Genomic DNA, 25,988 nt, shown 5'->3' with positions numbered 1-25,988 from the left:
TCAAGCAGCTACAAGATTAAACTTTCAGAAAAAATAATATGAATACTCGCTAGAATATGATTTTTCTGAAAGCCTTTATTCATACACAAAAAAACTTTATCAATCTAATTAATATTAGTGAAATTAAAATTAAATTAAATTAATATTAAAGAGTCTTCTAGATGGTGAATTTCATGTGCTATTCATGGACAAAATCCAGATGAGCTGAATTTTTACTCGTTTCTGGCTTTTGTATTTAGAAGGAAATATGGGAAATATTTTTTTAAGTAACGCCTTATATTTTCAGTTGTGTCTTCAAAGAAATTTCTGATATTATCATAATCTTTCTTGATGTACTGTAAAGAATAAGTGTGCAGGACAATTAGTAGTGTTAAAAATATTGGCTAAAGAGATTAGTCCTGTATTCTTAAGACATTCTAAATTTAAAAAAAAATAAAATAAAAAAAAAAGGCAAATGCTGAAATATACTGTAATCATTGCAGCTTCTCTGCTTCTCTACAGAAGACCTAACTTGTGCTCAGGTCAAGAACTATGGTCTATAATAATGCATTGTCTCAGTTGTATTTTTGTAGTGCTGTAATACAATTTTTTAGTTCATTGAATCTTCTCTTGTAAATCTCTGGATTTCTGTAGAAACTAATTGTCCCTTAAGCTGACAAAACAGACATGAAGATTTATAGTTCTTAAAATCTGATTGTGTGTATCCTATTTGTCACCACTCCTTTTGCTGCTGTATTAAATTTGAAAGCATATCACTGTGCGGGAAAACCAGCTGCTTTTTACATCTAAGCTCTCATCACCTTTCAGCTGTAATGCTGTCATCTGTAATCCACTCAGACTTGTGTAATTTATTTTGTGCAGCTAAAAAATTCCAATTAAATTTGTTTTGTTTTAAATTCAGGAAGAATGCTCTGTCCTTTTCTAAAAGATTTCTCAAAAATCTTTTAAGATGGAAAATATGATCCACAGATTTCTACTAGTTCTGTTTTTTGTGAAGGAAACAGAAAGACTGAAGGCATATAACGGTAGTGGGTTGGCCCCAGCTGGGTACCAGGCACCCCCCTCCACAACTGGATGGAGGAGAGAAAATGCAATCAAGAGTTCATGAGTTAAGAACTGGGAAAGATCACTCACCAAATACTATCATGGGCAAAACAGACTGGAATTAGAGATATTGCATTTAGACTAACAAAATCAGAACAGGGTAATGTGAAGTAAAGTATAAAGACCTTCTCCCACCCTTCCATCCATCCCAGCTCTACCTCTTCCCCCAGCTGCACAGGGAGATGGGAATGGGGGCTATGTTCAGTTCATCACACGTTGTTTCTGCTGCTGCTCAGGGAGAGGATTTCGTCCTTACTCCAGCATGCTGTTCTTCCCATGGGAGATAATTCTCCATGAAATGGTCCAATGTGTATCCATCCCATGGCCAGCAGTCCTCCCCAGACTGCTGCAGAGTGGGTCACTCTTCCGTGGGGTGCAGTCCTGCAAGGACAGGCTGCTCCACTGCAGGTCCTTTACAAGGTCACATGTCCTACCTCCAGTGTGGGCTTCTCTCTTCATGAGTCTGTGGGACCGTGCATCTGCATCCCTGTGGATCCCTATGGGCTGCAGGGGCACAGCTGCCTCACCACAGGCTGCACCACGGGCTGCAGGGGAATCTCAGCTCCAGTGTCTGGAGTACCTCTTCTTCTTACCTCCACACTGACCCTGGTGTCTGCAGAGCTGTTTCTTTCACACATTCTAATCCTGATTTTCTCTGGCTGCAATTGCAACTACACAATCACTTTTTTTTAGTCAGTTATCCCATAGATGTTACCACAATTTCTAAATGGCCCAGCCTTGACCATCAGTGGCTCCATTTTGGAGCTGCTAGAGATTGGCTTTGCTGGACATGGAGGAATCTTCTGGCAGTTCTTCACAGAAGCTACCCCTCCATCCTGCCCCCTCTTCCAAAATCTGGTAATGCAAACCTAACACAGTCTTTATGTCAGTTCTTCCTTTTTTCAGCTGGACGCATCATACGTGTATATGTGCAAGATAAAAACTACATGTGTGTTCGGGTTTTCTGTATATCTGGTCTGCTGCTTTACATCATTTGTTTATGAAGAATAACCGCTTACTTTACATTTTCCTTAATTCCCATTTTAGTGGGAAAAAAGAGACAATGTTCAAATTGTTCTGAGTTTTGAGAGTACCATGTCTGGACATCTATATGCATAGTATCATTTAATTATCTGACAGTCTGAATGGAGAAAGAATGGAGGGCAAAAAGAGTGGAACAGCATTGTTTCATTTCTTAGCTGAAAACAAAAATAGAGATTTGAGCCTCATTTGCATGAACGTGTTCAGCTAGCTACAAATGCATTGTTCAGTGGGGTATCTTGTATATTTTTTGAGATTGACTTTATCTTCAGTTGAGTAGTTGTTGGTCAAAAATGGGGCTCAATGATCTTGGAGGTCTTTTCCAATCTAAATGATTCTGGGATTCATAAAAATATTCCTGCTCTACAATTCTACAGTATCACAGTTGGATTCTTGCCTTTTGTTTATTTTAAATCTTATTACAGACTGGTTTTATTATGAAGGTTTTATTTTCTCTTATACTTCTTAAACTTACAGTGGTGTGTTGAGAAGATTTCAGAGGGTGACTTCATGAAATTTTTTTTTTTGTCATGTCTGAGGAAGACTTTGAATTCTAGTATATTCGTAAAAAGAAATATTGAATGTCAGAAATCAATCATTTCCCACAGAAAAAAAATTATCATAACAAATGAAAATAAATAATACAGAAATAAATCAATTATGTGGGTATTCTTTTTGATAATAATGTCCACTGGTTCAAGAAAAAAATGGCAAAATGTGGTTGCATTCAGGCAATGGCAATTTATGCATGGGAAATGTAAAGGGTCATCTTTAGAACTGCATGCTTAATATGTTTTTTTCTTTACTTTGCAGTGACCCAGGGTGGGGATGCAATTGCATCTGATACATGTCCTGATCCTGGAATTCCTGAAAATGGAAAGAGAGTAGGCTCTGACTTCAGGTAGGCACATTTAATTTTCTATATGGTCAAGAGGGAGGTATTTCCTATTACATTTATACACAGCCTGTGTGCTAGTTTGAAAGCAAACCAGTGAAAGTCAGAACTACAATTTAATAGAAAAATTAAAATAAAGGCAGGAAACACTGGCTTAAACTGGCAGGGTCAGGATACAATCTGACATCCTGTTGGTCAGCATGGTGGTAGCAGTCTGATTAAATGGTGGCTGCAGTCCTGAGGAAGTGATAGATGTGATTCTGTTGAAGTGGTGATCCTGTAGAAGGGTCTGGTCTTCCTCTGAAGGCCCAGTGGTGGTTATGTAGCTCTTGTCCTCTGGGAATTCAGTGGATAAGGCCACTAGTGACATTCCAAAACTCAGATTATATGGGTAGGAATGGTAGTTCCTCCCCCTGGGTGGAGTATATCACAATAGGATGATGTAATCTTATCAGTCATGCAGTGAAGCTTGATGGCCCATTAGCAGAAGATACCCCCTGGAGAGAGTTATCAGGGATGAGTCATGGAGGGAATAAAGAACACTACCCTGCCTGTTTTTAACAGTTTATGAGGATGGTGATAAAATACATACTTTTGGTTAGGTTTTACATTCTAACCTAAGTTTTACATTCTAACCTAAGTCTTTAACTATAGATGAGTATAATTTCCCTATTTTTAAATTTATTGATCCTTTGTCAAAATAGATTTTTTGAATTGCATATCTTGAATTGTTTTTGCTTGAGTTATGTTTTCAATCAATGCCTTTTAAAAAATAATTTTAGACCATAATAATCTCACCTATGGAGAAAAAGCAGAAATCCATAGAAGAAGCAGAGAGTATTATCTGTTTTCCCACTTTGTAAAAGCTGTTAAAAATCTTGGGCAACATAGCAAACTATAGCAAACTCAGTGTCTGAGGCTGTGATGTGAATGTCATCTCCTGTTTTTTCTTGTTTTCCCCTTTTGTTATATTAAAAAAAGAAGACAAGGTCAAAGGACCCCTATGGAGAAAGGAGGAAGTTTGATCTTTCCCCATTGAGATAAAAAGGCAGAGACTTGAAGGTGCAGCAGAGAAAAGGGTCAGAGGAAGAAGATGGGAGCTTCCAGCTCATGCAGAGATTTATAAATTGCTCAGCAGAGAATGGACAGTCAGACCTAAGAGACAGGAACAATTAATAAGAATTAGAGGAATTGTGCAAAGTTCTCTGCAACTCTAGAAAGCAAATTAATACAACTTGCCTCCTGAATCAAGGCTCTTCCAACCTAGGCCATAACTGACAGGAAAAATAAATTAAAAATCTGTTCTATTTCTGACTGACATACTTTTCAGGTTTTTCTCTATTTATCTTCAACGGAGTTTGAGAAATCTTAGAGAACTCTAACATTAAAAGATTCAGTTATATGCAAAGTCATGGCTTCATTAGTGGCAGGGTAGCAGTTCAGTGGGTTTTAAAAAATAATGAAGGGAAATAAGATTTCAATTAATAGGCTAGAGACACAAGTTTTCTAGGTGTTTGCTGATGCCCTCTTCTAGGTGTTCTGATTCAACATGTCAACACATCTACTGCAAATTAAATTGTATGATACAAAAATGCAGTATGTATAGAAGCCCCTGTCCAGAGGGCTCGTATTTTAGGAAAAGGAATGCAATTTCTGTTTAAGTCTTTGTTAAGATTTGATGACTTGCAGAGATAAGCATCAGGCAGTAGAAGACTAGGTAAAAATGGGATGTTAAAATATAACTCTTTTTCAAGAAGTATTAAAATGCATCTGTGTATTCATCCAAGGAGTACCTTTATACTCCCACTGTTATTTTGGAGAGTATTTTACTTTCCTGCTTGTGCCAGCATGCCTCAGTATCCCTCCATAAATGATGCAGAACATGCCACTTCTGAATTCCTCAAAAAAATTACTTAGTTGAAAGAATTAGAGGCAGTATCTAGGATCACTTCGTTATCAGTGAAGAGAGAACATCATCTCTGGAAAGAGAAGGACTAAAGGTAATGGACATAAGGTTGGACATGGTAAATTACTGCTAGATTTAGGATTTTAAAAAATCATGTTTTTTTACTATAAGGGTAGTAAAACATTGAAGTTCGTGAGAGAATCTGTAGAATCTCCATCCAGGAAGGCATTCAGAACTCATTCAAGCAGGTCTCTGAGCTCTCTCTTCCAACTGGGCTTGCTTCAAATGGACTAGATGATGTGCTCTTCGAATCTACTTTACTCTGTGAATCTATAAATTTCATACAGCTTCTATGTGTTCATGATACACTGTTGGCAAAACAGATTCTCACCTAGTTGTGGTCCAAATCAGTGGCATATGAACAATTGTTAAGAAACAGCAGCAGGTTTAAGAGCACTGATAAGCTCAGGGAAGGTAAGGAAGAAAATTACTTCTTTTCACCTCTAGGGGGTAGTCTGTAAATTGAAAGACAAAGCAAACTAAAATAGTTTTGGTGAAACCAGTTCTAAGATCCAAAACATGTGAACCCAAACATGGAAGAGCTCAACAACAAATTTCCCAGCAATGCATAAAAATACTAAGAGGGAAAACACAAAAGAACCTTAAAGCTGAAAGTACTTTTTAAGATATCCAAGGGAATCAAATGTCAAAGAACCTTGCAAATGACTATGTTTTGAACACGGACTTTTAGCAATGAATGTGGGTTAAAGGTATCTTAAATGCCTGGAGTTTACTTATGAGCAATGCTTGAGCTTGCTAAACTGAGAGAGTAAGGCTATTTCCCTACCTCCTTCATCCCATCCAGACTCTTATAATGTTTTCATTTCACCAAGTGTATCTTACTGTTCATGAGGATAAATGAATGCATAAGCTGTTCAACAGGCAACATCGTATAACATAAGATAAATAAGACATGTTGTGTAGTTTGATCACATTAATTGTGTGCATATTTTGGGCCTCCAGTTCTGAATATTATTTGAGAGAAATAATAACAGTTTGTTTTCCACTTAAATGTTACTTATAATCTGAAAAACTCATTATGCAACAACATATGTTTTTCATGTACTTTAAAGTTTGTTAATATCTATTTAAACAGTTAATATCCATTTAGACAGTTAACTTAAAGTTAACTGTCTAAATCTAGATGGACATTTAAATAGAGTTTTTGGCTGGAATTTGGTTTTTGTTTCTCTGAAATGACAAATCAAGCTCTTCCACAGGAGAAGAGGAAATAATTACTGCTGCTTGCGTTTCTCCAATGTACTAAAAGTATTCTGGAGAGTAAAGAAAGACGGTATTTTTTTTTTCTTTTCTAAGAGGCAAGTATAAACACCAGAAGGAGCTATTGTTCTTGTCAGGAGAATGACAACTGTGAATATTAATCTGAACTAAAACATGTGAAAATGCACATTATTCAAAATCTTTTCCAGTCTACTGAAAGACATGTTTTAAGTGGGATTGATGGAAAGGCAGAGGGTTTATTTTCCAGACAGCCTGAGACCCAACTGATTCAGTGATGACAAGTTCTTTGAAAAGGGTTTCATCGTTTTCAGCATAATAATGGCATTCATTCTAATATAATAAAGCAAAAAAAAAAGGTATTGAAATCTTAACCTTTTCTTTCTGTCCTCCTGCCATGCTTCTACTGTGTTCATTTTAGGAAGTAGGGAGATGATTTTCAGTGATTTTAAAACAATGCAATGGATATTTAGATTAATTTTGGGGGAGAAATGGCTAGTCAGACTTGGTTAGAGCAATGAGAACATAATTATTACAATTTTGAGATCAATATCACATTTTATATTTATGTAAAATTGCAAACTAGTAGATTGTTTAAATGAAATCTGAAATTTATCTAAATAATACTGGTTCAGCCTGTCTTAAATATTATATGGTATGTGTGATAATGTGAAAATTTAGTAATTTCTCCCAATTTCACCAACACTTGTAAAACAAATGGATTTTAAAATTTCAAAACAGATTTAAAAAATTAAATTAACTTTTTTGTGTCAGTATTTTCTCTTTTTAAAAATAGCTTCTTTCAGTCAAATTCTAGCCTTCTTTACAAACCCACATATTATGTTTGGATGGAGTTTTAATTTAAAATACAAAAAGAAAAATGAGAAAACAGATTTCTTCCCTGTATTTGACGTTTACAGAGAGAAGTAATAAAGCAAATCACAAGATTTCCGGTGCACATGGATTTGCTCATTGACTAGGGAGGTAGAGATGTGGAAAAAAACCCCAAAAGTAACAAAATTCCTCAAATTCAATTAAAACCTTTCATTGTTAATTTGTGGATATTAAATGAACTAGGATTTTTCTTTGAAATCATATATCAAAAAAGCTATACGACATCTTCAAAGGATGTCCCCTTTTTAAATGGGAAGCTGTCAAGCTTAATCAATGGAAAGACTCAGCAATTTGGATGTGTGAATAGTTTTATTGTAGACTGTGATCCAGATGCAACCCCTCTCCTAAGATGCTTATTTAGATTCAGAAGGAGCTTTGGAGTACTTTGTGCCTTGCTCTTTAATGTGACATTTTTTGCTATGTTTCTTCTTTGTTTTTATTGTGTTGTGTTCAGCATATTTATTTTGTGTCCCCTAGTTTGTGTTCAGACATTTCAGAAGATTATACCCACTGTGTAAAACATATGAAGTTCATATTACTTGCCCTTAGATACAAGCTATTTCCAGAACATTAGGAAAAAAATACCAATCCTCTGAAATACATACTTTGTATTGAAACAAATTGAATCATCATGAGTGTATAGCTTAAATTAGTGTATGATGTTTTATGTATACATTAATAAAACCTTTAAAAGTATTTCTACAATGATCAAAATCCAATCTAAACATAAAATCCTTACTTTATTTCATTAGATATAAAAATATTTGTATTCCTCCTGTTCATTTCCCTCCATCCCCTTTTTTCTTTCTGGTGGGGATATTCCGATATTTTAAATTATATATTGCTGTTGGAGATATTCAATAATTATACATTTAATTTCACTCTATGTTTTTGTATGTGCACAGTTTTGTAATTCTTATTATGTGCCTTGATAGTAGCAAACTTAAGGGAAATGTTGGTTTTTATGTTGCTTCAAGCATCATTACACTTGTGGGATGATCTTTATTCAACATGATTTTTAAATACTTTCTTTGGTTCTCAATTTGCGTTTATCACTGCTAGGTAACCGCTTGGGTTTTTTCCCAAGAAAAAGAAATACAGAGATCCTAATTCTAGAAAATAGAAGAAAAATGCATTAAAAATATGAGTTTATGGCATTAAAATGACAGATTTATGAGTAATACTTTCTTTACCAATAAAATTAACTAAATTTTATTAATTTGAGGTATTTATTTAGAAAATGCTTGGTCTCTTTTTCTGAGGGCTTTAAGAAATCCTATTAAAATTTCCTGAAAGAATGAAAAGAAGTATAGAAGCACATAATAACATCAATAAAAAATATAGTTAGTGTTTGTGAGATTCTCTGAGAAGCTAAGAAAATACTTGTCCATGAAGGGTGGGAATGAGCTGATAGTGAATAGTGATAGTGAATGACAATATATGCAATTCTTCACAGCACAGTTTTAAGCATTGAGCCTCCTGAGTGCCATATAGCAATCCTCTGGTGTTTAGGACTCAATAACTTACAGAGACTAAACTGAGAAATCTGCTTTATTGAGTTCCCTTAGTTAATGACGTGGGACTATCAAATACAAGTTTAAAAGTGCAAGAAAACAGACAGAACCAGTTAATTATGATGGGAAACAAAGAATGTCACAAATAATAAATGGAGCCAGATATGTAATACTGTTTAAGAAAACTCTCTGTAATATAGACCATAAGTGTACACAGTTTTTTAAAATCTTCATAAAAATTGGACAGCATAAATAATTCCAGAGGGATACATTTCAGTGTTACAAATGTAATAGTAAAATTTCAGTCCTAAAAAATTTATCCTTTAATGTAATGTTTTAGAGGAAATTTCAAAAAAGTCAGGAATATTTAATGAGTTTCTGCCATTGATTGAAAGAAATATTTTCTGGCTATATGTGTTGACAAATTTCCATATCTAATTGCTTATTCTCTCACTTGAGTGAATACAGCAATGTTGAAATTATTAATTAAGTTCTGTTGCCTGAAAGAATTGTGTTTATATATTTTCTTAGATAAAATATATATCTGCATATTCATTGAACTCATACTGTAAAAGAACAAACTTAGTGTCACAATTGTTTTGTATTACTTAAAAGGTGGGCAAACTGAAAAATAGACGTTTTCCCTAGAGTATAGGTTGTTTTTTATAAATACAATATTGATAGTGTAGAATTTTGCACCTTAATTTATTTATTTGGATCTTGAAATATTGCAACTTGGCAATTTATTTGAGGATGTTGATATTAAAATATATTTAATTCCTTCCTTCCTTCTGCCCTTTTTCTCCTAGGGTGGGTGCAAGTGTACAGTTTTCCTGTGAAGACAGTTATGTGCTGCAAGGTTCTAAGAGTATTACTTGTCAGAGAGTGACAGATACACTGGCTGCCTGGAGTGACCACAGGCCAATTTGCAGAGGTAACTGCTATTCTTTGTAATTTTTCGTTAAGTTTGGAAGGGTAATTTATAGTCTCTGCTGCAATCAAATTCAAAACTACGCAAACTAAAACAGGGAACAATGTCTCATGCATATGTGTATACATAATTATAAATGTACAAAGATTTTTATGTTGCTTGAAGCATGCAATCAAATTTGTAGAAAGAGTATCAATTTAGGGAGCAAATTTCCTTTAAATCGTTTTAATTTCACTTAATCTTCCTTTTGTCATGATAAACTTACCTTAAGTAGAACTAATTAGTTAGGTTTATGTTAATTTTTTCTAAATTAATTCCCAAATATGAGATTCTCACAATCATACTATGTTCCTATCAGTCCCAGATATTTACCTAATCCTGATTTTTCAGTAAATTCCTTTCTGTTCATCTGTTTTGGTCAAATTTAAATAAAACCTGACCTTCTAACTTATTTCTAAATGTTTTCACATCTAGACCCCCCTGCTTTAAATTCCTGCCTGCCTCACTTTTATGCAGGAACATAAAGGAAGTGGCTTTTTGTTATTTTGTATGTTTTGTATGTTTGCAATCTCCTGTCAGTGACAAAAACACAGAAAAAATATATAAATGCTGCCAAAGTGCATCAGAACTGAGGTGTATAGGAAAAAATAAAGAATGGATCTCTATGTACAGAACTTATTATCTCAATAGAAAAATTATTTGGGATTGCACATTTAGATTGTACATGTCAATGAGAGCCTTGACTCTTCAAATGTGATTCCATTATATTCCCCTAGAACCAGACAATCTAGTCAGGATAAACTGGGCAAACCACCACTATTAATTGTAAAAGAAAAATGAAGTAATACAAACGGTTAGAGATACTTTTATTGTCTTTTTGAGATAGATCAAAATGATACTTCTTGTACACACAAAATCTTACACCAGAAAACCAATTTCCAGGGCAGAAAATGATACTGGTTTAAGAAACACAGGAGGATTTGTAACACCTGAACTTAAACTTTTTTTTTTTGTTCAAGAATGAGCTAAAGCATAGTCTCATTTATATAAAACTTATATACTTCTCTAAAAAGTTTTAATTACCTAGTTATTTTGTAATTCCAATTTTTTTTCTGCTACCAGATTTGATTTATTCAACTGATATAAACACATGTGTTCTTTACTTCTCAATGGTGTATAATTCTTGATCAGTATCATGGCGTGCCTATTTGGGAATTGTGAGGAGTGAAAGAGGAAGGTTTTATTTGCAGTCTGTATTTTTCTCAATTCCTTTACTGATCTCCAAGATGCTATAGGATTCACAGTGTTCATATAAGCACCAATTAAAAATAGTAAAATACACAGTGCAGAGACGTGCTTATCACATTTTCTAAATTATCATCAACTTAAAGTGTAAAAGCTGATAAAGCGCACGTGACTACTGTGAGCTTAATGACTTCAAGAGCACAAGTCTTACTGACAAAGCTGATATTTGCATTTATCCCAAAATGGTGATTAACAAAGCTCAAAACTTATGAACCTGATGAAAAGTCACAGGAACCATCTTGCTTTTGGCAAGTTCCTGGCATTACTTTAAAGAGCACAACAGTGGCTGGGGTCCCCGGGTCCCCAGCACCACTGGGCTCTGCCCATGCTAGCAGCTCCAGGCCCACCCCACCACCACACCTGGGTCACAGGCAGGGAGTGGTGGGAGGGCCCAGACGCTGCCCTTGGAAACTGCTTGGTGCGAATGTAAATTAATGTAAATTCATTTTCCTTGAGTTCCACACAGAAACCTTACAGCAATCAGTTCCTGTTTTCTGTAGGCAGTATACAAGGCTATCTAACATTTTTATGCAATCTTTTGCAATCACTCAATTTCCTAAACAGACCTCTGGGCTCAGCTTCAGTTGTGCCTCTTGCTTGGCTTAACCTCTTTCCCCTCCCTATTCTTCTAACCTTATCTTAGAAGTCTGAATGGGAGAAAGGTAAAAGAGTAACCGCTTGACTTAAAAAATCTCTCTTCAAGGGACACGTTTCTTAGCCTTTATTCTTTGTGGACAGCTAGAGGAGGGACCTGTTTTTTTATTGCTACAAAGTTGCACGTCTGGATCAGTTTCTGCTGTAGCAGACCTTAGGCAGGAGGAACTGAAAAAAAGTTTTTGTGATGGTTATGGTCCTGCAGGTATAGTATTTCTATAAGTTACTAGAAAGAAAATGATCCATATTTCAGAGCCTATGAATATGTCCTTGTTATTCCCTCAATTAAAAGAATATAGATTGCTTAAGATAGCAGCAACATGCCAAGCCTTCTGTATTGTTAGTAGGCAACACAGTGTGGCATAAATATGATTAGTTTTTTGTGACACTTAGGGACATGGTTTAGTGATGGACTGGACAGTGGTAGGTTAAGCCTTATACTCAGTGAACCTAGACCTCTTTTCTAACATAAGTGATTCTATGTCTTTCTTTTTCCATGTTAAGTACAGACACCTTTTCAATAACTGTTAAATGATGCTTTTGTAGAATTTCCTATGTAGATGAGGGGTCTTTTTTTAGACTTCTACTGGGATTGTAATAGAAGATTTCCATGTGATGTATCTGAGACTTAAGTTAAATTGGTGTGTAGCTATTAAGACAGTTTTGGCATAAACATGGAATTATAGAATTATTAGCGTTGGAAGAGAACTTAAAGATCATCTAGTTCCAGTCTCCCTGCATACATACATAGACATTTCCACAGAAAACTAAGTCCCAGTTGATTAATCTTGTCGTAGAATTATTACGAGTTCTCAAAGTCTAGTCTCTAACATCATAACAAAGGACCAAGTGCTGGTAGTATATTGTGTTGGAAGGATAGAAAATCTGATAGTTATTTTCATCTAGTACCTTTTTTCCTATTTGTACCAATCACACTTCTATTCATGGAGAAGATTAGGCTTCTTCCCAGCAGTATGTGAAGTAAAGAAACACTCATATTTCGTACTTTAGAATGGAGGCAGCCACAGAGAGAGATAAAAACTAAAATTTTCCAAAGTACCAGAAATATTTTAGGTGTTTTATTTCAATATTCAGAAAAATAATTACCAAGTTTTTGAAGAATCTAGTCATTCCTCTTGCCTGTACTGGAACTTAAGTAACTGAAGGGACTAAATTACATCAGAAGGTAGTGGAATATATATGGATAGATTCTGAGATTCATATCTAAGTACTTAGAAATGTTATGATCTAGACTCTCTGTTTAGCATGTTGACAAAGTACTGTAGTACGATAAACATGACAGTGCCATTTTGAAATATTCTGTTTTGTAAATCTGTGTCACTGGAAATTATATGTCTAAATATTTTTAAATGCTTCTAGATACTTAAATATTTTGAGAAACTTGAATATTCTTGCAAAATTGATCCTTAATTCTCTTTAGAAGATAACTGAATATGTTAAGTAATATATTTTTAAAATGCTATCTGGATTTGCTGAGTGTGGCAGAGAAGTTGTGATGGTTTTACAACTGAATCTGCTTTACAAAAGTCAGACTACATACTGCTTTGAAACTTTTTTTTTAATTTCTAATTATATTTCCTATGGTGTAAAGAGCTAAGACACCACAGAAGATCATGTTTAGGTTAAGGACATACAGTTGCATAAATATTGTGATACATGAGTTTCTTTCTCCAAGTCATGGGGAAATCATGAAGGACCGCACATACTGGTCCTTCTTACATTATTGGGTAGAAGGCTCCTTCCATCCATTTGGAAAGGGTAAATCTCTCTCCAAACAGAATATTGATATGATAATTTTGAGTATTTAATCTACATTAAGTAAGAATAAAGTATTGCAAATGTTGGGCAGATTAATTGAAAAGTGCTCATTTCTTCCTCTGTAGGTAAATTTTCAGGATTTTTTTTTGTCTGGCTGAAATATCTTTAAGGGTAGATTGTTATGAAATATATCAGCATAGTAACACTTTCATGGCAAGTTGTTGCTAATGCTGTGGTGATTTTATAATATTTATTTTTAACAGAGCATCCAGTCTAAAGCAAGTTTGTTGATTATCATTTTAGCTAGAACATGTGGTTCTAATTTACGTGGACCAAGTGGCATTATCACCTCTCCAAATTATCCAGTTCAATATGAAGACAATGCACACTGCGTGTGGGTCATTACAACAACTGATCCAGAAAAGGTATGCTTTTTCTCTTGTCTCAAGTGAAACTGTAGAGTTTTGGATTTGTCTTAAAAAATATTTCATATATATTTGCACAAATGCATGAGCACATGCAAGTCTGTATGTTCATTTAAACACCAGGGTAGAGTTGTTAGAAAAATACACTGAGCACTAGAGGGGAGAAAAGCAGAATGTATGAAAATGTCCACTCAGAGTAATAGGTCTAAATAGGTCTAACTTAAAATTTTCAAGTTTTAAACACATTTTTTAAATTAAGTATAGAAAATGGCAATCAAAATTCCACATTTTTAAATGATTTAATAGTGAATTTTTCATGTTGCACCTTGATACTTAATCACTGTTGAATCTCACCATAAGATTTCTTGGCAAAAAACTGGACATTACACATAAGTATTTGGACAGCTGTTGTTAGTTATTTTACTACCTACAAAATTTCTTTTCAATCCACTGTTTTCCAGTAATGATTCCTAATATATAACTATGAATTATTCATCTAATTATGCATAAGATAGTGGTCATAATAGAATATTTTTACTGTTTTTATGCAAAATCATTAAAGGATGGTGACGCCTTACCTGTAAGAAAAAAAAAAAAAAAAAAAAAAAAGAGAGGTTTAAGAAGCACTTTACTTATCTTGTACTTCTGACTAAATGAATTGCTATATGGCAGGGAATGTATAATCTATATATCTATATGTACTTTCATAATTACAAAACATATATTTCCTGTGCAGCTTTTTTGGAAGACGGTATTCGTGACTTCTTAAAAGAAGTTAAGGAAAAATCAGTCATATTTTCCTAACTGATTGCTGATTGTGATATAGTAGATGTGCTATGGGCTGCAATATTGCTAAGTTTAATGATCTGGTAAATAAAGACTATATCCCAGTTACAAGGTTTTTTATTGAAGGATGTGCTTTCTGCACTATACAAAGCACATATATATTAAGTATTTGTTTGAGCCTAGCAATTTCCATCTTCTATAAAAAGTAAAAGTTATTCACTACAATTGACACAAATGAAGACATTTCAATTAATTATAGTGAGATGGGAGACTTCACATACAGTTTTATGAGTCTGAGCTCTCAGATATTTATATAAAGTTGGATTATGCCTCTATATGTTGGTATAAAAATATGCTGGTATAAAATGGTATTGCTGACTTATTGCCTTTCAAAGCACATAGCTGGGGAACTTCAAAACAATTTTTTTATTCAGGAAATCTTTCCCCAGTTCACAGCTAGGGAATTCACATACTGTTATGGTTGATTATGAGATAATTTATTTTAAGATAATTAATTCTTGCAATATGCTCTAAAAGAGCAGTTTTACTAGGTAGCATATGATAATATTCAGGAGGGTTGAGTGAGATTATCTTGCTGATTCATGGATTGTTTCAAAAGTTTGTGGTAGCTCAGACATAATCTGTTAGTGACACTTGTCTTCCATATAAGTAGCTTATGCATATTTAATACTATGCAATGAATTAAAAACTTGTGTTTTGTCCAATTAGGAGGCTTAATATTAGAGTGGGCACATTTTGTTTCTTCAAAGTTTCATTATAGACAAGGCTCTGTCTGTCCAAATGGCTGATCAGATCATACTGTCATACATAAAAGGAAGTTTAACATCTACAGAATCATCAGTGTAACTATACTCTGACAGGGAATGCTGAGCACCACATACAGGCTGACAGTTATTATTTCTTATTACTTACCTTCCCTCTGACCTTCCTTCCATTTTGTTTTTGAGCAAAGGAGACTAACTACTGAGCCTTATCTGTCTTCAGTATCTCATATTTGCTTTCAGGATATCAGCTAGATTCACACCACTGAGATTTAGCTGTAGGGTGTGAATTTTATGAGCCTCATGTGGATCTAAGTATGACATATTGAGTTGGAAATGACAATTTAGGGGAAAAAATAACCAGTAAAACTTCTGGAAGGAAACTATAGAACCATATGCATGAAAGAATGGAAAAGCTGGAAAAGGGGACTTAGCAGTATGTTTGCTGTGATATTGTCTTTGATTTTAGAACAAGTCCATAATTCAGGCAAGAAGTTGGAATGTATTAGATGGTAATGCAATGCTCAAGGCAAACAAAGTTTCAGTGTCCAAAAAAACAGTAAAGAAAAAAACAACAAACCAAAAATCAAAATCTTTGAAGTGATCACAATGATTTAAATACAAAAAGGTATGCTATTTTTAAAGTTTAATGCATCTGTTTCCTCATGTTCTAATACCAGATGGGGGATTCTTTCAAAAGAAAGCAAAATGTAATATTCTCACTGTGATATGTTTCTTCTGTATCTGCTTGGGTCAGAATTATATAAATCTATTCTTGTGACTCTTTAGTTGAATACTTAATGCAGCAAAAGTATTTGTCTTTATCATAGATAAACTTTTCCAGACTGTATATTGGAAAACTTCATCGTTATTTTGGTTGATATCTTGCAAAACAAAACCAGACCATTCCTCTTTGATTTTTTTTTATTGCATAGCTAAAACAATTTCCTACTCAAAAAATACACCCTCTTCCCCTCAAAACTGTTTAACACATAAGCGCCTTTTTATTTCCCAATTACCAGAGATAGTCATTCAAGGTTAAAAAGTGGGAAAACAAAACTGTAAAAACCATGTACAAATTCACTTTCATTATTGGCATTTATTATCCATCCACTGCCATATACATACTTCACTTGTTGCTGTGTGTTAGGTTGTTGCCTCCAGCTTTTTTCCTAGAGAATTTTATTAGCTGCTCATGCACTTCCAATTTCCACCATTTCCTTCCTCCCCTGTGATTTGTCCTTTCATGTTGGTCTGCCTCAGTTTCTTCTTTTTTGCTGTTTTGATCTCCATCAATGTATTCTGGTTTAGCTTTAATCTTTTATTTCCTTTCACTTTATGTACTTTCAGAAAGCAGAAGATTTGTATACAGTGTTCAAATATAGAATCCTAATGTTTTTTATAATTTAAATAGAGATTAAAAACTGATAAAAGAATGGTCAGCTGAAACATTAACTTTTAATTTTAACCAGAATAAAGCAATAAATTTTTATTCATAGTTTCTTAATGTAATTAATAAAAACTATTATTCAGCATAAGAATGTACCTGTTGGTGTTGTGACATTATTCCACACAGACAAAAAACATATCTACACTCAATTTCTTCATAGTAAAAGGGATTCAGACAACTTAATTAAACAGAGAATCAATTAGTCTTCCTGAGCCACAGCTGAATATACATTAAATATACCTAAATAAAAGACACTTTCTTTCCACGTAGTATAGTATTCAAATCAGTGTATTTGTTATTACTTCTGAACATATATACACATGCAAATAAATATTGGAATGTTTTACTTGCACAATACAAATATAGAAATAGAGCAACATAAAACCATTACTATTTTATTATCATTACTATAATCATTTAATTCAGGTTTGGGGGTTTTTTTCTGAAGTACTCCTTACAGAGTGTGTATCAAATGAGAACATTCTGGCACTGTGTAAATAAAATCCTAAAACTAAATCTCCACTTTTTTTTCTTACCTTTTTTGTTCTACAAATTATTTGTAAGTTCCTTGATAAGAACTATTAGGTTTATTCACTATTAAATTGTCATCTTTGTAAATCAAAAATACCAAGATTTGTGTGCAGACATTTTTCCCCTTTTTCCTGGAGTGTCTGCAACTATTGATAGTATATCATACCTGAAAAATGTCCTTGAATTTTTTGCTTATATTCCGTTTTTTTCCCCTGTGCATTTTTTCCATTTTTCAAGTATTCTGCTTAAAATATCTTGTACAGATGCTGTGCAGCCTGATGGGGTTGGTAATGAGACCATAAACCCACATTTACTGCACAAGGAGGCAAGTGCTACCGAATATTTTATGCTCCTATAGTTCTTTGTTACCTCACAAACCACATTCATTTGTGTTGCCTTGGAGCATGAGTGTTGGCGTTCTTTCTGTATGTTTCTCACCTTTTATTTTCTCTTAGATTAGTAGATTATTATTTGGGTACATTTTCTACATTTTCTAGATTATTGCTTGGGAAAATGTCAGCTGATATCTTATAGGTGAATAATAGGAAAATCTGAGAAATTCACAGATTGCATAGTAAACTGTGTGTGTATATATAAATATAAGAGAAAAAATTAGCTTATTCTAAAAATTACTATTTTCTGATAATTATTACTATCACTTTCACTTTGCTTTAGCACTACTATAGATTTGGTGTTGGTATCACAATAAATAGAAACCTGCAAGTATTTACATAATAAATTTTTTAGGACTTCATTTAAGGACCTCACTTTGGTGCAATACTAAATAGGAGCCTCATATTTTTAGCAACTATTATAGAGAAAGTAATAAATGGAGGACTAAATTTTTAGCAAGTTGTGCAAATTGAAGATTTCAGGAAGAAGGTGTTAAAGGGGGAAGATGTAATTCTATTTATTGGAATTTTTACTTAGTCTTGAACTATAACAAGGTTTATAGTAAGTTATGATAAAATAACAAGATTTTCAAAGTGTCATGTGGCAATTTGCCCCACTAGGACTGATTTGTGTGGGAATCAGCGATAGTGTGGGAAAAGCAAACTGCAAGAGTGCCTCCATAATTTAATAATTTAAGTGCACTGCCTAAATTGATTTTACTTCCTTAGGGTTTTTCTATCTTCAAAGTAAACTCCTCAAATGGTATTGAGGATGAAATTTTTTTCCTGGCTTTCATTAAATAAAGAAAAGCTGGAATGTTCAATGCTTAACATGACATGTGGACAACAAACTCATAAGTGTTAAAATAAAATATATATACATATGTATATATATTTGAAGGTGCTAATATCTTATAAAGTAATGTTTTAAAATTTTTGAAATGCGAATTAAGAATTTTGATTGGAGCTTTTTATAAAACACAAAATGACACCAAAAATGTGATACTACTTTAAAGTAAACAGAGACAAAAACTTCAGTCCTAAAGTGTGATGTCATCAAGAATCAAGGCAGGCATTAATACACCTACTGTATATTGTGAAAGGATTAACACAGATTAGCAAGATGATTTGTCAGATAGACCCCAGAAAGATGTGGATAGACTTGAAGTATGTTAGAAAAAAAGCAGTGATTCAGCACTTGGTGGATTTATAAAAATAATTAAGAAGCACCACCATCACCAAACCCAAGAACCTAGTCCTTCCTATTCTCAGCTTCAGTTGGCTTGAGCATTGAATATTTTAACATTGAATTGCTCTACAGTACAGGTACAGTACAGTACAGGTAACCGGCTCTTCACACAATCTTTAAAACATAGCTTTCAACTTAGCAGGTAATATCTGAAACCCCTTGGGCTTATGAGCCTTAGGGTCTATATCAGTCAGCCACATATCTATATGTTAGTCATTTTTTTAAGATTTATAACTTGTTTTATAGTTAATCCTTGCACCAGTATGAAGAACAAAAGTTTAACTACCCTTTTAAAACATGCCCCTATATGTTTCTAAAAATATCACCCATAAAGTTAAAAGTGAGAATAGGCTTTACACATCAGATCTACAAATGCTTAATTCTAATCTACTGTACTACAAAATAATAAGTGCTTTATCACATCTTCAGTCATTAGTCTGCTTCTATGCAGATTTCTTTTTGCATTAATGTCCTGTTTTCAGCAGGAAGTCACCTGTTTAAAGACTTTTGCTCATTCCTTATATTTTCCAGTATTGTTATGAGATAGAACTTGCAGGGAAAATGATGAGTTTGATAACTGAAATCATCTCTGTCTTGAGGGGAAGAATGGCTTAGACAGTGCTTGTCAGGTTGGCCAGACCTTTTTCATGCAGTAATCATCTCAACATTTTACTCTTCATTTATTTAATAGTTGTTATCACTCTTTCAGGCTCAGCGGAAAGGTAACAAGTGAAGAGCTTGCAGCATATTTCAGGTGTTCTTCTGTAAGAGACCAAGAGTGTTGGCTAGAGGGCTGGGAACCTTGCAGTTTTCTGTGCTGTCACTGCCTTCATGATGGATTTGAGCAGTATAAGCCAGAGTTTATGAAGCAGTGTTTAATCATAATGTCACAGGAAGAACAATTTCACAAAGCCAGAGGACAGTACATTCATATCATAAATGCAAATAAAGCAAAAGACATAATGTCACTGCAGGTTTTCTTCCTATTCTTGCTAAGATTTTTGGACTTACTTATTTTTGCCAGATAAATATGTATTGCATATACTTTTTTTAAAGAGATTTATACGTCAAAATGAATAGTTTGCTCCTCTGTATAATTTTTGATTATAGGCCTTGCTATTTTATTTTCCTGTTTCTAGGAGAAAATAGATATTTTTGCAGAATCATAGAATCATTGAATATCTTGAGTTGGAAAGGACCAATAAGGATCATCAAGTCCAACCCTTGTCCCAGCACAGGACAATCCCAAGAGTCACACCATGTTCCTGAGAGCATTGTCCAAGAGCTTCTTGAACTCTGTCAGGCTTAGTGCTGTGACTGCTTCCTTGGAGAGCCTGTTCCAGAGCCCAACAACTAACTCTCTGGGTGAAGAGCCTTTTCCTGATATCCAGTCCTGAGGTTTCCTGATATAAACCTCCCCTGACACAGTTTCAGGCCATTCCCTCGGGTCCTGTCACTGGTGACCACAGAGGAGAGATCAGGGTCTGCCCCTCCTCTTTCCTTCACAAGGAAGTTGTAACTGCAGTGAGGTCTTCCCTCAGTCTCCTCGAGGCTGCTTTTTTTGCATTGTGGTGTCTGAAACTGCACACATTATTCAAGGTGAGGCCTCATCAGTGTAGAGCAGAGTGGAATAATTGGGCAGCAGAATCTCCCTTTTCATATTTTTAAATGTGATGAACCTGTGTGGATTTTATACATTAGATATGGTCTGAGTCAGAATAAACTGGTGATATTGCAGAAGTTGTGCCTTCACATAGATCAGGAGGAATATAGTCCAATTCTCTGTGGAAAAAAGAAAGAGATTATTGATCAGACTCTTAAAAATAAAAATAAATGTAAAAAAATTTAGCAAGTACCAGTAGGAAATCTTAATGTGATTCTATACTAATTATGTTTCTTGTTTTCTGCCTGCTTATTATTTGAAGAGAAAACTGGTTGTTGTATTTATGATATTTGGTTAAGTGAAAGGTAGTGCTATTTGCTATGCCTTTCAGTATTTCAGTATATTCAGAATTTCAGTAAATTCATAAGTAAAACCAAATATGTTCAAAAATATTCTAACACTTACTGGCATTTTTTTCCAATGTTGCATATATTTCAGGGAGATGTATACTGTTTCCACTTGAGTGTATACTGGTATTTACTGCTGGTTTTTTACATAAATACAATTTGGCAAGTCTAATTATTCAAGGAATTGTGGAATTTTTTAGATTGGAAAATACCTTGGAGATCCCTGAGTCCCACTGTTCAACCAGCACTGCCAAGACCACCCCTAAACCGTGTCTCTAAGCAGCACATCTACATGTCTTTAAATGCCTCCAGGAATGCTAATTGAGCCCTATCTCTGGGCAGCCTGGTCAAATGCTTGACCACCCTTTCAGTGAAGAAATTTTTCCTAATATTCAATCTAAATCTCACCTGCCACAACTTGAGGCCTTTTCCTCTTGTACTGTTGCTTGTTACCTGGGAGATCAACTTGCACCTGGCCACAGCTTCCTTTTAAGCAGTTGTAGAGAGTGATAAGGTCCATTCTGAGCCTCATCTTATCCAGACTAAACAACTCCTGCTCCCTCAGCCATTCCCCACTAGACATTGATGAATTATAATAATAAAAAAAAAAAAAACCAACCAAAAAAACCCCAAAAAATAAAAGAAATAGCCTTTGTGTGTAGCATCCCATAAACTCTCTCCTCTCAGTAAATTTGCAAGTCCTCTGCCCTGGCAACTGCCGTGACTACCTACCATAGAGTAGTTCTCCTTAGGGGAAAAGCCAGACTCCCCCATGGACTTCCCTCGGTTTCCCCTTTTCCTGTCTTTGACTTCGTACCACTGGTGGTCACCCCCCTTCCCCCAGAGACCAGTCCTGTCTGCCCTGCCCTTAGCTCCACCCCCACCCCTTCCACTTCCTAAGCTGCCTGTACAGGTTTCTAGCTCTCTTTTCTTGCTGGGTTGCCTTCAGCCTCATGTGATGAACCTCACTGGAACAAAACCTTGCAAAAAGAGCCTTCCTTGCCTCTCTGACTGAGCCAGCTGTGGTGAGTGTTGTGTGTGGATCTGACTGTGTTGCCTAAATGTTTACCCAACCTGCTTTTTAGCAAGAGAGGTTTGTTGGGAACACAGCAGCACCCATTATTCAACACTCGCATTTTTATTTCTGCATCACAAAATTTCTTAAAATTTGCTGCTGTTTTCTTTTTTGAAAAACTATACGTAATGGAGAAATCAAAAATGCTGTATGAAATTTCACATCTGATTAAATTATCATCTCAAAAAAAATCTGACTTTGTTGAGATAAAACAATTCCAATAATAAATCTCAATTTGTTAAAGATCGTAGATGAATTATTTCTCATTTAGTAATTGGAGTATATTTTCTTTCACTTTCCATTTAATGGACTCTATTGATTTAAAGGATAAACCAGGTCTATTTTTTTGAACATTTTTTGGTGGTTTTTATTAATTGTAATTGTACCATGTAGCCTAAAACTCATATATCTCCCAGCTTGTTTTATATGTCTCTGGGTGGTCATGTTCACAGACTTTAATCAGCGTTTAAATCACAAAACAATATAGTGATTTGATCTTTAGAGATGTTGGGCATCCTCTTCTTTATTAAAATTGTTTAAGGTGTTAATGTATCTGCATGGAGCTGTTCCCACATTTATGCTCTCAAAGGTCTTCTCTTTGCACCTTTCATCATGTCTTAGAACTATCTAGTAACACCTCTATTATATGAAAGGAAGAAGACATGTTCAGATCTGTGCAGTAATTCTATTGATGCACATAGGAGGGAACCAGTGGACAAGTTCCTACCTTAGGAAGGGAGCATGGTGAAGAAGTCTCTTTTCCAGAACCTGGAAAGGCATTTAATTTCTTTCAATTGTTTTGCTAAGAAAAGGAAAAATAGAGTCTAAAGCATCACTAGAAGTTTACTGCGTAAAAATTAAAATCACAATAGGGGTCATCATGCCTTTTGAAATTCTCATGCCTTTCAGAAAAAGGAAGCACCTGTTATTATGATCATTCCTTTCCTTTTAAGAGGACAAGTAAGAACACAGATTTCACTGCATGGTTTTCATCCCCATCAGTGGTAACTTTCCTCATTACAACAAAAGAAATATTTTTAACCTAGTGATGAGCTTAGTAATTTAAATAAGTTATCACTGGAACATAATTTGCTTACTGATATTTCTGAAATATGTATAAGCAAACACCTGTGCACCATGGTAAAGTATTCAGGATTGAAGTGAGGCATAAACAGAGGCTTCACTACAAAAATGAGATGTAGGTTGCTCTAGTTGCCATGAAAGTTAAGTGAAAATGGAGACCAACTCATTAGAGAAACTCACCTTTCTGCCTGACAAGGAAAACATCTTAGGAGAAGTTTATCCATGACTAAGCAGTTCTTATTTTAAATTTGATGTTGAAATGGGTGGAAGACAATGACAGGTCATATAATATGTGAAGTTTGAAGCTGTGGAAATAAGAAATTCATATTTTTTCTGGACTCTAAGACTGATTCTTCTCTTATGGCTGTTCTGTTTTGCAAAGCACAAGACGTCTCTTTTCATGGAGTTCACAGACTGTCATGGAGAGTTTTGTTCATGCAGATTTTAGCCTCTCTGCAGATGTCATTCTTCTAAGCAGTGTTCTCCATAGTTATTTATTAGCATAAGTTGTACCTGGCAACAAGTACAAGTGTAGATAAAAATTACTTATTTATTCAATCAAAATCCAGAAGTTTCTAGAAGGAAAATCTAGGGATTTTAAGTAAAGATGAAAAACATGTCTGTTTAACAGCTTTCTCAACTTCACAGGTACATCTTGCAGAAACTTACATCTGCAGAGCATAAGCAGAATCTCAGTGGGTGGAAAAATGAAAGGGAGATAGGACAAGACCCAAGTACTACCTCCAGTTGTCCTAAGAGAATAAATTAGGCTATGTTTACATTAGCATTAGTAGTACAGTGCACCACAAGCAGCTTTATACTGCAAAACAATTAGTGCTAAGGGCATGAGGTTTACACTGTGTATCTTTCAGAGTTTTTACTATGGACTGTTTCTGCTTCTTTAGGCTGAATGCCTGTTACTGGCTGGAAAGCACCTTCCATCTTTTATGCAAAAAGAGATGAACCTATCTGCTTTGAGACTGCTCTGTGATGCAAATCAAAGCACAGTAACAGCGATGACTCGAGATTGTTTCTGAAGTGCATCCTTGATCAAAGCCTTGATGTGAATGTATTTTTAATCTCCTGGTACAACCATCATAACACACAGAAAAGCCTGACATTTGCAGGCACTTTTTACATGCAGGATTTGATTGGGTCAATGGGCAAACAAATGAAGACTCAGAAATGTCCTTTTAAGATTTTATATATCTTCATGAAATTCAAATACACATCCCACACAACAAAGTAGTTTCATAACCTGCTTTATTCAGGACATTGCCTATAATGAATGTATTCTTGCTACCCCCTAGTTGTTTGTTGGTTTATTTAGTTGTTTTTTCCAAGGCACAAAAGGCACTTAGGAAGAGTATGCACACTGGCAGAGTATATGTGTCATGTTTTAATTCAGTCTTTCACATAATTAACATAATAATTCTTAGTATTATTCTGTATTATCAGACTGTTAACAGCCTTCTGTTCATTCTTTTTAGTTGTAGCTTTTGAAATATTCTATGTCTACAGTGCTTAGAGTATCTTTCAGGAAATAGCATGCATGCTATTACATATGTGCAAATCTATGTGTAGAAAATGAAATGCTTACAAATTACTTTTTCTTATATTAGTCAGTTATTAACTCTGCCTAATTAGTAGCCTTTCTGCTCTGATGTTATCTAAAGGGAAAATATGTGTTCATTTTTTCATCAAGCAGCTATAATCGGGAAAGCTACACAGGAATTCCTGAATATCTGTCCTTAAGCAGATATCTCACTGCCACTGATGAATAACTCTTTTAGCTATGTTTAAAACAATGAGAGATCAATTACCTGAAGCACCTTTAGACACAAATGGCTAAAGATCTAGATTTGGTGTTTTAGAGCACATTTCAATTACTGCACCATAAGTAATCCTTTCTGGCCTCCAGCTTCTACATCAATAAATTGTGGACCTCTCACAGTTGCTGTATCTCCAGGGAATGTGAGGATTTTACGTTACACTTTCAAATTAGACTAGCCAACTATTTAGATTTATACTGAATTCCAACCCGAGTACTGGTTTTGCAACAATCTTCTATTTACTTTACTTTTTTTCCCCTTCTAAAAATGAGATTTAAAAATCATTTTACAGATATTTTTGGCACATCTCATTTCTGTTCAATTATTTGAGTTTCAACAATATCCATACATCTACAACTACAAGAAGAATCAGAAGGACAATCGAGGGAACTCTGGACCTGTCAGCCTGACCTTGGTACCTGGAAAGTTCATGAGGCAGATCATCTTATGTGCCATCACATGGCACACAGAGAACGACCAGGGGTTTATGAAAGGCAGGTCCTGCTTAACCAACTTGCTTTCCTTTAATGACAAGGTGACCTGCTTGGTAGATGGGGGAAAGACTGTGGTTGTTGTTTATCCAGACTTCAGTAAAGCCTTTGACACCATCTTCCACAGCATTCTCCTGTGGAAGAAACTCATTGCTCATGGCTTGGGTGGGTGTGCTCTTCACGGGGAGAAAAACTTGATGGATGGCTGGGCTCAGAGAGTGGTGGTCAATGGAACTAAAACCAGTTGGCAGCCAGTCATTAGTGTCCTAGTTTAGGGCAAATTTGGGGAAAACCCTCTGGAAGGAGCCCTCAGAAAACAAACCCCCACGGCCCCTCCCCACCCACCTGGTTCAGGGAAAAATTTCCTCTGAGAGAGAAGTGGAAAAGAGCCTGTTTATTCAACAAACAAAGCACTCCCCAGCACCAAAACAATTAACACCACCAGATGACAACAAAACTCTTTCACCACTCTGAAGAGATGAACAAATCCAGAAAGTCTTTCCTGGGAGTGGTCGCCGGGTCTGGACGCTGGGGATTGCTCTGGGCACTGGGGATGGCTG

At 35.0% G+C, this 25,988-nt stretch overlaps 1 protein-coding gene across 2 annotated transcripts in view; it reads left to right on the top strand.

Annotated features, from left to right (window-relative positions):
* CSMD1 (CUB and Sushi multiple domains 1) overlaps positions 1-25,988 on the top strand; it is a 1,058,834-nt gene that overhangs the window by 723,987 nt on the left and 308,859 nt on the right. For both annotated transcript variants that reach the window (XM_030269463.4, XM_030269462.4), the window contains exons 8-10: positions 2,959-3,046; positions 9,463-9,587; positions 13,626-13,747. In XM_030269463.4, coding sequence (XP_030125323.4) covers positions 2,959-3,046; positions 9,463-9,587; positions 13,626-13,747 — 335 coding nt within the window. The remainder of the gene's footprint in view (positions 1-2,958; positions 3,047-9,462; positions 9,588-13,625; positions 13,748-25,988) is intronic.

This window comes from Taeniopygia guttata, chromosome 3 (genome assembly GCF_048771995.1).
Source record: "Taeniopygia guttata chromosome 3, bTaeGut7.mat, whole genome shotgun sequence".
Taxonomy (NCBI): Eukaryota; Metazoa; Chordata; class Aves; order Passeriformes; family Estrildidae; genus Taeniopygia; species Taeniopygia guttata.
The sequence above is the reverse complement of the archived record's forward strand: the minus strand, read 5'-3'. Positions and strand labels throughout refer to the sequence as shown.